The sequence below is a fragment of the Hyperoodon ampullatus genome (assembly GCF_949752795.1).
Source record: "Hyperoodon ampullatus genome assembly, chromosome: 5".
In the NCBI taxonomy this organism is placed as follows: Eukaryota; Metazoa; Chordata; class Mammalia; order Artiodactyla; family Ziphiidae; genus Hyperoodon; species Hyperoodon ampullatus.
Genome location: NC_136918.1, coordinates 41,050,625 through 41,062,644, shown reverse-complemented (window position 1 = coordinate 41,062,644; position 12,020 = coordinate 41,050,625). Strand labels below are relative to the sequence as shown.

General features: G+C 35.4%; 1 protein-coding gene across 1 annotated transcript in view; it reads right to left on the bottom strand.

Annotated features, from left to right (window-relative positions):
- Nucleotides 1-12,020, bottom strand: part of P3H2 (prolyl 3-hydroxylase 2) — a gene marked incomplete at its 5' end in the record, with an annotated part of 155,221 nt that overhangs the window by 29,316 nt on the left and 113,885 nt on the right. The window contains 2 exons of the mRNA XM_079705515.1: nucleotides 232-363; nucleotides 10,601-10,790. Coding sequence (XP_079561641.1) covers nucleotides 232-363; nucleotides 10,601-10,790 — 322 coding nt within the window. The remainder of the gene's footprint in view (nucleotides 1-231; nucleotides 364-10,600; nucleotides 10,791-12,020) is intronic.

Below are 12,020 nucleotides of genomic sequence, written 5' to 3'. Positions count from 1 at the left end.
TCAATCTAGTATAACTTTCAGGGCATTGTCACAACATTTGCCCACATGTGGTTTCACCTTCTGCTCTTGTTCTGAGCTGTAGTGATGTGAGGTGAGAGAGAAAATGCATACACCCCCGTAGCTTGATTACAACTGAGGAAGGCAGAGGACTAACACACAAAAATTCGATGTCTGTTGTGATGAGCCACATCCCTTCCCCCCAAAGTTTTTCACAGATAATCCACGCTTTACCTCGATAGTAGGCAAACTGTAGGTAGTCATAATGTAGGGGAAGAAAGTTCTCGATTGGTGAGAGGCGGCCAGGGCGGGTGGCAAGTTCCCTCACGCATTCATGCTGACAAACCAGCACCTGCACATAGTGATCTGAAAAACAAGAGTCAAGAAGTGGGTTCCTCTCATCTGCTCAATGTCCAGACTTCAAAGTGAGAAACACGGTTACACAGGGCATCTCACCTCACCATACACTCTTAGAGAGATATCATTATTATCCTCATTCATGATCAGAAGTCCTTTTCACAAAGAAAGTAAGTGACTCGCCAAGGCTTCCTAACCAGTGATCACTAGACTAATTACTAGTAGATTCTAAATGTATAGCACTCTTTCCTTCTGTGTATTCTTTTTCTACATCTCCTGAAAGTGACATAGGCCATCTCATCCCACCCATGACCAGATGAGTAGATTACTTTCTTATTTAACAACTTGGGGGTCTCTTTTTGGACTTTAGATGGCCTGAAGTGTCCTGGAGTCAGGATGGGAAGTTCAGATCCCAGTTATGTTAAGGACCGGTTGAGAAAAAGGAACTGCCATGTACGTGGGGAGTTCACGCAGAGAAGTGAAACCACAATGCTCTTTTTCCTTGTTAATATTTTCAAGCCACTTTTACTAAAGGGGAAATAAAAACAACATTCCTTTACATCTATTGATCAGGAACCTATTCTACCCAGTTACAAATTAGTCTATCACCTGGACATTATAAATCCTAATACTGAAGGGACTGGTAAAATAGGAGAAGGATGAAAGCTAAAGAACTTGAAGAAGGATTTTGCCTCTTTTTCTTTGTTCCCCTTTCTTTGTTCCCATTCTTCTCACTTGCAAACAGGCGAGATCCTGAAGTGCAGGAGTTTTCATGCTCCTTTTAGCTCTGGGTTCTATCTCATACAAGCATGAGCTGAGGAAACACAAGTGGCTAATGTCCCAGAAAGAAAACTCTTCTTACATTTTTCCCCGACTCTGATTTTTACAATGAAGATAGAGGCAGTCTTTTCCATTAAGAGAATAGTCCATTCATGCTTGTGCAGAGCAAGTTCTCCTGAGAATAATGATAAAACCACCCGACTTCATGACTGTACAGTCTAATCCACAACTGCCTCCTTTCAAAAGGCTTTCTATTATGCAGAGTTTGGCTTGTATCTAGATGACCTTAAAGAGGGACCCCCAAAACACAACAGAAAGGAAATATCTGTTTCCTGCTGTGTAGGGAAATGTGCTAGTTCTCTTAAAACCTAGTTAACTCAATCTAATATAGTACAGCTAATAGGATCACTATCATACATTGGTTCTTAATTTCAGTTGGAAGACATGAGGAGAAGAATGGGTTATGTTTATTTGATTAGCATGTTATAAATAAATAGCTAGCTATTTTATTTCTTAAGAAAACAACAAACAACTCTCAAGCATTTCTTCTAGTTTCGCTGGCCATTTGCTTTCCTCTTTACCTTTTAATATGCACTACTAATTCCAAATGACAAACAAAAGGAAAAGGTGGGAAACATACCCAACAGGAATCCACAATCTGAATGAGGTATTTTTCAAAGTAAGACATTAATAGCAGCAAAATAAACGTGACAAAATGATATCCTTTAGGGCTTCATTGAGCATGGCTGGTAATAAATAACTGCATTCAGAAGCCATTTGTAGTTTTCTCCAATTGGTAATGTTCTTCCAACTCTAAAAGTAAAAAATTCTGGCTTTCTAAATACATTCTGTATTTTAAAAGCTGGACTCCTAATCGAGAATAGTTTTGAACCAGGCAGGAATTTACATAGTTAGAGGAATGATATCCCTTTGTATTAGTTGTATTCCTTGTCTCCTTTCTATATCAAAAGTTATTGTGAAATTATTATGTTTTAATAGGTTTGAGATTCAAGACACTCTCATGGGAATACTTTTAAAGATTTCCATCTCATAATGAATTGGATATGCTTCAAATTCCTGTAACATATAATATTTGATTAAATTTGAGGGACTATGAATTTTTTATCACTTTTATTTACTGGAAGTGGGGTGATGGTGGTGGTAGCTGTGTTAGTATTAGGAGCCTGATTTAGGAGACTTCTATTCTTTTCCAGCAACCAACAGGCTGTGGTGACCTCAGAAAATTTTGAAATGTTAATTTGTGGGAATTTGTCAGTCAATTCTCTTAAACCAGATCTAGGACATTTGCCAAAGCTGTTCAGTGGCCATTGGTAGAGGTAGGTATAGAGATGAATGTGGGAATGAAAGCAGGGAACCTATCCTTAAAAAAACTACAAGATAGTAAACTGAAATAAAGGAAAAGCCTGCCCATTCTCAAATAAAAGATTAAGTTAAAGAAATATTCAGCAGTTGAAATGTGAAGCACACATAAAAGTGACATTCAAATAAGCAGTGTTTACAAAACTGCAAGTAAATGGCTCTGGTAGAGGCCCAACAAAATAAAACCTTATGGGAAAAAAATCCTCAATAATGCTGTATTGATTTTAAGTGAATTGAGTTGAACTTGGGTAATTGAATGTGTAGCAAATAAATCACTTGACAAATAATATATTTACAATAGCCAAGATATGGAAGCAGTCTAAGTGCCAATCAATAGATGAATGTATAAAGAAGATGTGATATATGTGCACACACAATAGAACAGTACTCAGCCCTCAGCCATAAAAAAGAATGAAATCTTTTTCCTTGTGACAACATGGATGGACCTAGAAGGTATTATGCTAATAAGTCAGAAAGAGGAAGAAAAATATTATATGGTTTCACTTATCTGTTCAATCTAAAAACAAAACAAAACAAAACAAAACAGAACAAATGAACAAACATAACAAAACAGAGACAGAGTTATAGATACAGAGAACAACTGTGCCAGAGGGGTAGGCGGTGGGGGAGGAATAAAATAGGTGAGGGAGCTTAAGACACACAAACTTCCAGTTGCAAATAAGTCGTGGTTATGAAATGTACAGTGTGGAGAATATAGTCAATAACTATGTAATATCTTTGTATGGTGATATATTGTAACTAGATTTATTGTGGTGATCAGTTTGAAATGTATGGAAATATATATATTTCTAAAATGTAAAAAAAAAAAAGGCTAAAAGAAGGCACATTGATTTTCAGTTTACTTCTTAGTCTAAATTTTGATAGATATTTCCTAATTATCCCTCTAAAAAACTTCAACACAAACTTGCACAAGGCTCTTAGATAGCCTCATCCACCAGGGGGCAGATAGCAGAAGCAAGAAGAACTACAATCCTGCAGCCTGTGGAACAAAAACCACATTCACAGAAAGATAGACAAGATGAAAAGTCAGAGGGCTATGTATCAGATGAAGGGACAAGATAAAACCCCATAAAAACAACTAAATGAAGTGGAGGTAGGCAACCTTCCAGAAAAACAATTCAGAATAATGATAGTGAAGATGATCCAGCACCTCAGAAAAACAATGGATGCAAAGATCAAGTAGATGCAAGAAATGTTTAACAAAGACCTAGAAGAATTAAAGAACAAACAGAGATGAACAATACAATAACTGAAATGAAAAATACACTAAAAGGAATCAATAGCAGAATAACTGAGGCAGAAAAACGGATAAGTGACCTGAAAGACAGAATGGTGGAATTCACTGCTGTGGAACAGAATAAAGAAAAAAGAATGAAAAGAAATGAAGACAGCCTAAGAGACCTCTGGGACAATATTAAATGCAAAAACATTCGCATTATAGGGGTCCCAGAACCAGAAGAGAGAGAGAAAGGACCCGAGAAAATACCTGAAGAGATTATAGTTGAAAACTTCCCCAACATGGGAAAGGAAATAACCACCCAAGTCCAGAAAGCACAGAGAGTCCCATACAGGTTAAACCCAAGGAGAAACATGTGGAGACACATAGTAATCAAACTGGTAAAAATTAAAGACAAAGAAAAATTATTGAAAGCAGCAAGGGAAAAATGACAAATAACATACAAGGGAACTCCCATAAGGTTAACAGCTGATTTCTCAGCAGAAACTCTACAAGCCAGAGGGAGTGACATGACATATTTAAAGTTATAAAAGGGAAGGACCTACAACCAAGATTACTCTACCCAGCAAGGATCTCATTCATTTTCAATGGAGAAATCAGAAGCTTTACAGACAAGCAAAAGCTAAGAGAATTCAGCACCACCAAACCAGCTCTACAACAAATGCTAAAGGAACTTCTCTAAGTGGGAAACACAAGAGAAGAAAAGGACCTACAAAAACAAACCCAAAACAATTAAGAAAATGGTCATAGGAACATACCTATCAATAATTACATTAAACATGAATGGATTAAATGCTCTAACCAAAAGACACAGGCTTGCTGAATGGATATAAAAACAAGACCCATATATATGCTATCTACAAAAGACCCACTTCAGACCTAGGGACACATACAGACTGAAAGTGAGGGGATGGCAAAAGATATTCCATGCAAATGGAAATCAAAAGAAAGTTGGAGTAGCAATACTCATATAAGATAAAATAGACTTTAAAATAAAGAATGTTACAAGAGACAAGGAAGGACACTACATAATGATCAAGGGATCAATCCAAGAAGAAGATATAACAATTATAAATATATACGTACATATCATAGGAGCACCTCAATACATAAGGCAACTGCTAACAGCTATAAAAGAGGAAATTGACAGTAACACAGTAACAGTGGGGGACCTTAAAACCTCACTTACACCAGTGGACAGATCATCCAGACAGAATATTAATAAGGAAACACAAGCTTTAAATGACACAATAGACCAGATAGATTTAATTGATATTCATATGACATTCCATCCAAAAACAGCAGATTCTTCTCAAGTGTGCACGGGACATTCTACAGGATAGATCACATCTTGGGTCACAAATCAAACCTCAGGAAATTTAAGAAAATTGAAATCATATCAAGCATCTTTTCTGACCACAATGCTATGATATTAGAAATTAATTAAAGGGGAAAAAATGTAAAAAACACAAATACATGGAGGATAAAAAATACGTGGCTAAAGAACCAAGAGATCACTGAAGAAATCAAAGAGGAAATCAAAAAATACTTAGAGACAAATGACAATGAAAACATGATGATCCAAAACCTATGGGACACAGCAAAAGCGGTTCTAAGAGGGAAGTTTATCACAATACAATCCTACCTCAAGAAACAACAAACATCTCAAATAACCAATCTAACCTTACACCTAAAGGAACTAGAGAAAGAAGAACAAACAAAACCCAAAGTTAGTAGAAGGAAAGAAATCATAAAGATAAGAGCAGAAATAAATGAAATAGAAACAAAGAAAACAATAGCAAAGGTCAATAAAACTAAAAGCTGGATCTTTGAGAAGATAAACAAAATTGATAAACCACTAGCCAGAATCATGAAGAAAAGTAGGGAGGAACTCAAATCAAAAAAAATTAGAAATGAAAGAGAAGTTACAACAGACACCACAGAAATGCAAAGCATCCTAAGAGACTATTGCAAGAAACTCTATGCCAATAAAATGGACAACCTGGAAGAAATGGACAAATTCTTAGAAAGGTATAACCTTCCAAGACTGAACCAGGAAGAAATAGAAAATATGAACAGACCAATCACAAGTAATGAAATTGAAACTGTGATCAAAAATCTTCCAACACACAAAAGTCCAGGACCAGAATTCTATCAAACATTTAGAGAAGAGTTAACATCCATCCTTCTCAAACTCTTCCAAAAAATTGCAGAGGAAGGAGCACTCCCAATCACATTCTATGAGGCCACCATCACCCTGATACCAAAACCAGGCAAAGATACTATAAAAAAAGAAAATTATAGACCAATATCACTGATGAATATAGATGCAAAAATCCTCAACAAAATACTATCAAACAGAATCCAACAGCACATTAAAAGCATCATACGCCATGATCAAGTGGGATTTATCCCAGGGATGCAAGGATTCTTTACTATATGCAAATCAATCAATGTGACACACCATATTAACAAACTGAAGAAGAAAAACCATATGATCATCTCAATAGATGCAGAAAAAGCTTTTGACAAAATTCAACACCGATTTATGATAAAAACTCTCCAGAAAGTGGACATACAGGGAACCTACCTCAATATAATAAAGGTCATATATGACAAACCCACAGCAAACATCATTCTCAATGGTGAAAAACTAAAAGCATTTGATCTAAGATCAGGAACAAGGCAAGGATGTCCACTCTCACCACTATTATTCAACATAGTTTTGGAGGTCCTAGCCACGGCAATCAGAGAAGAAAAAGAAATAAACTGAACACAAATTGGAAAAGAAGAAGTAAAACTGTCACTTCCTGCAGATGACATGATACTATACATAGAGAATCCTAAAGATGTCACCAGAAAACTAATAGAGCTAATCAATGAATTTGGTAATGTTGCAGGATACAAAATTAATGCACAGAAATCTCTTGCATTCCTATACACTAATGATGAAAAATCTGATAGAGAAATTAAGGAAACACTTCCACTTACCATTGCAAAAAAAGAGTAAAATACCTAGGAATAAACCTACCTCAAGAGACAAAACACCTGTATGCAGAAAAGTATAAGACACTGATGAAAGAACTTAAAGATGATACAAAGAGATGGAGAGATATACCATGTTCTTGGATTGGAGAATCAATATTGTGAAAATGACTATACTACCCAAAGCAATCTACAGATTCAATGTAATCCCTATCAAATTACCAGTGGCATTTTTTACAGAACTAGAACAAAAAAACTTAAAATTTGTATGGAGACACAAAAGACCACGAATAGCTAACGTGGTCTTGGGGGAAAAAAACGGAGCTGGAGAAATCAGACTCCCTGACTTCAGACTATACTACAAAGCTACAGTAATCAAGAAATATGGTACTGGCACAAAAACAGAAATATAGATCAATGGAACAGGATAGAAAGCCCAGAGATAAACCCACGCACCCATGGTCAACTAATCTATGACAAAGGAGGGAAGGATATACAATGGAGAAAAGACAGCCTCTTCAATAAGTGGTGCTGGGAAAACTGGACAGCTACATGTAAAAGAATGAAATTCAAACACTCCCTAACACCGTTCACAAAAATAAACTCAAAATGGATTAGAGACCTAAATGTAAGACTGGACACTATAAAACTCTTAGAGGACAACATAGGAAGAACACTCTGACATAAATCACAGCAAGATCTTTTTTGATCCACTTCTTAGAGTAATGGATATAAAAACAAAACTAAACAAATGGGACCTAATGAAACTTAAAAGCTTTTGCTCAGCAAAGGAAACTACAAACACAATGAAAAGACAACCCTCAGAATGGGAGAAAATATTTGCAAACAAATCAATGGATAAAGGATTAATCTCCAAAATACATAAACAGCTCATGCAGCTCAATATTAAAAAAACACACAACCCAATCCAAAAATGGGCAGAATACCTAAATAGACATTTCTCCAAAGAAGACATACAGATGGCCAAGAAGCCCAGGAAAAGTTGCTCAACATCACTAATTATTAGAGAAATGCAAATCAAAACTCCAATGAGGTATCACCTCACACCAGTTAGAATGGGCATCATCAGAAAATCTACAAACAACAAATGCTGGAGAGGGTGTGGAGAAAAGGGAACCCTCTTGCCCTGATGGTGGGAATGTAAATTGATACAGCCACTTTGGAGAACAATATGGAGGTTCCTTAAAAAACTATGAATAGAATTACCATATGACCCAGCAATCCCACTACTGGGCATATAACAAGAGAATACCATAATTCAAAAAGAGACATGCACCCCAATGTTCATTGAAGCACTATTTACAATAGCCAGAACATGGAAGCAGCCTAAATGCCCATCAACAGACAAATGGATAAAGAAGATGTGATATATATAAACAATGGAATATTACACAGCCACAAAAAGGAATGAGATTAGTTTATTTGTAGAGATGTGGATGGATCTAGAAACTGTCATACAGACTGAAGTAAGTTAGAAAGAGAAAAACAAATATTGTATATTAACGCATATATGTGGAACCTAGAAAAATGGTACAGGTGAACTGGTTTGCAGGGCAGAAACTGAGACACAGATGCACCAAGGGGGGAAAGCGGCAGAGGGGGGTGGTGGTGTGTTGAATTGGGAGATTGAGATTTACATATATACACTAATATGTATAAAATGGATAACTAATAAGTACCTGCTGTATAAAAAATAAATAAAATAAAATTCAAAAAAATCTCAACAATTTAAGACCTATATTTTCACAAATATAGAGTATTATTAACCCTTTTAATCTCTGCAGTGTGATTGATGGATATGTCATCTCCTTCCTTCCTTCCTTCCCTCATCCTTTCTTCCTTCCACCCATTCATTTAACAGATATTCACTAAGCACCTGCTATTTGCCAGTCACTACAAGTAGGCAATGAGGATTAAGCACTTAACAAGATAGGGCAATAGCCAAGTGAAAGAAGACAACATTTTCAAGTCTGTAAGTGGAAATGAGCCTGGTGTATCTTAGGAATTAAAATAAGTACAGTAGGAATGGATTAAAGGGATAGAAAAAGAGAGAGGATGAAAATGAACACTAGTACGCAGTCATGAAAGTCCTTGTTAAAGGTTTTGGGTTTTATTTCAAGTGCAATGGAAGCCAGTGGCGTGACAGGGGGTGATTCAGCATATCTATGAGCAGACTTTCTGTTTTTTGGAAAACTGTTCTGTCTGCTTACAGAGTAAAACCTGATCAGAACATGAGGACCAGCAAGGAGCCTATCACAGTGAATTAGTTAAAATATAGTGTTGATTTGAACCAGGGTGGTAGCAAAAGGAGTGGAGGGAACCAGGAAATCTCAAATGCTATTAGGAAGTAGCATCTTTCAAAGTTTGGTAACAAGTCGGAGGGGAATAAGAATTGAAGGAAATGTTGGATTGAAAGATAACTTCTAGGGATTTGGTTTGAGCTACTAGGTGAGTGATGCTTTTTATGAAGACAGAAAACATTGGAAGTTGGGGAAAGAAAACTGACTTCATTAATTTGCATTTCTATGAGTATATGAGAAGTTGAACATTGTTTTTCATGTTTTATAACTTGGAATACAATATGCACTCAACAAATATGTGTTAAACGTTTATTATTGAATAAATAAACTTTGCCTATTTTTCAACTGTGTAGATCTTCAAAGTACGGGCTCTAGAGCGAGAAAATCCTAGGTTTGATTCCCAGTTTCATCTTAATCCCATTACTTAATCTTTCTGAGGTCTAAATTCCTCATTTAAAAGAGGATAAGAGGGTGAATAACAATACCTACAAGGAGTTGTTTATAGGATTAAAAGAGATATAACTATATAAAATGCTCTGTATATTTTAACTGTTAAATAAATTTTGCTTATTTTTATTACTACCAATAAGTAAGAAATGAATTACCAGTACTACTAATAATTCACAGTCTGTGTTTAAGTATTAATGATATTAACTGTTTTCCTGTAAACATTCTGCAACTTTTTCCACTTGTTATTATAAATCAATTTGATTAAAGTATCTTTTGTATTTACAAATCTTATGTAAAATCTATCTTTTACTTAAAATTTCTTGTCTTTCATCATGATAAGAAGAGCTTTCCTACTGTTATACAAATATTCTCTTGCATTTTCTTCAAACAGTTCTATTTTTACTCATATTATTAATATAATAGAATTTATTTCATGTATTTTTTCATATGCAGCGGAGAACTCAGTCCCTACCATACATGGTTAACTAGTCAACCTCCCCCCATTAATGTATAATGAACTTTACGTACTATTTTAAATTGTGGTATATTAAATTCCCATATGTAACAAAATATTCATTTAAGTAATAGAAGAAGACTATACAAAGGTATTCACTACTACTTATTAATCATAAGAAAAAACTGCAACTTCCTTAGTATTCATCAGTAAAGGACTGGTCAAATAAATTATGCTTTCCCCATATAATGCAATAAGGTAGATCTACATGTACTTACATGAGAAGTCCACAATATATTGTTAAGCATAAAATAAAACAAAAACAAAACATATACTGAAAATCAATATTTACAGTGTTGTCTTATTTTTATAAAAATGAAATAATAATTATAAATAAATACCTAAATATTTATGTATGTATCTGAAAAAGCTTGGAAGCATAGTCAACAAAATTTAAGCTAGGGAAAGTAATCCACAGGAGAGAGGATGGGATACATATATGAGAATTTTTTTACAATTATACTTTTTACAATATATACTTCTACATTATTGGAATAGTTTTACAGATGGCATGTAGTATTTCTATAATCAGGAAATCAAGGGAAAAATAAACTTTACCTGCAATGGCTTCATAGAGACCAGCTTTATACCCTAAGTACTCATATTCCTCAAATCTCTGAGGCCCCTCACACAGGGCTCTGCACTCCGTATCTTCATTGAAATATTCTCTTAAAGCTTGTTCAAAGTACTTGATAGCTAGTTCAAAGTCATCTGCCTCATAATGTTTAACTCCTTCACTGTAACTCTCCTGTAAAGAAACAGAGAAACATTTTTTTCGAAGAGCACCTAAGGGGCACTTGAATGGCAAAATGCAGGCAGACTCTGGATCACTTAGGTAGGTGGGTGTGGGACTCTTGCACTGTGGAAGATAAAGAAGGATCGCACTGGGAGATAAAGGGAAACTTCCCTGGCTTCAACTAATTGTAAATGAGAAGGGACTGACTGAGCAAGCCTACTGCTGTGGCATCAATCAATTTCATTTTCTTCCTGAGCTCACTCAAGACTATATTTTCTAACCCTTTTGAATGCAGGTAGGGCCATGCAACAAAGTGCAGGAAGATGGATGTGGGTGGATGTGACACTCAATTCCAGGCCTGGTTCAAATATTTCTTTTTTGTGTGTGTGTGTGTATACTGCAATTTTATTTCAATTGCATAAACAAAGTTAGTGTGTAAGAAATTTAAATGAAACAGTATGGTAAAATTAGCAGAGAACCAAAAAATCTAAAAAGGAAGTACACCTAAAACATGAGAATTCAACATTCATTAATGTTTCATCTTCAGTTTTAATTGACACTTGATGCTTGTAAATTTTGAAACAAACTTTGAGATCATGATGACTATTTTGAATAGATTTCAGTACCAGCACTAAGATTTGTGCATTCAGTTGGTTTGCAGTTGACTTGTTAGCCATTTACATAGTGTATAGTACAGATTTGTCACAGATCAGATCACAGCATTGAAGGAAAGAAGTACCTTCCTGTAATTAGAAAGGATCCCCTAAACTGCACTCAGCTTAAGACATCCAATGTACAAGAGCACGAAAACCATCATAATAATGTGGCTCCAGGGAACATAGTTCATTTAAAAAAAAAAAAAAAAAAGGAGAAAAGACTTTCATCTAAAGTCTTCCTCTCTTAGCCTTTTCTTCAATCCTCTTGGAGGTCACACATTGAGAATGGTGATGTATCCAATTGAAAAAGAAGCCCTTTCAACACACTGTGAATTTCAAGGAAGATTTCATTTAAAGGAATAATTATGTAGCTTAAAAAAATCAAAATTTGAAAAATACAGGTACTGTGAAAAAAGTCACTGGACTGGTTGCTAGGAAACCATGGTGTGACCCTGAGCAATTCACATGGGCTTCAATTCCAGTGGGTAAAATTGAAGTGCTGGAGTGGGTGCTGAGGCTCAGAGAGGGTTACAGACATTTATGTCACATCTTATTTTTCACCATATCATACTGATTTTCTAAGTTA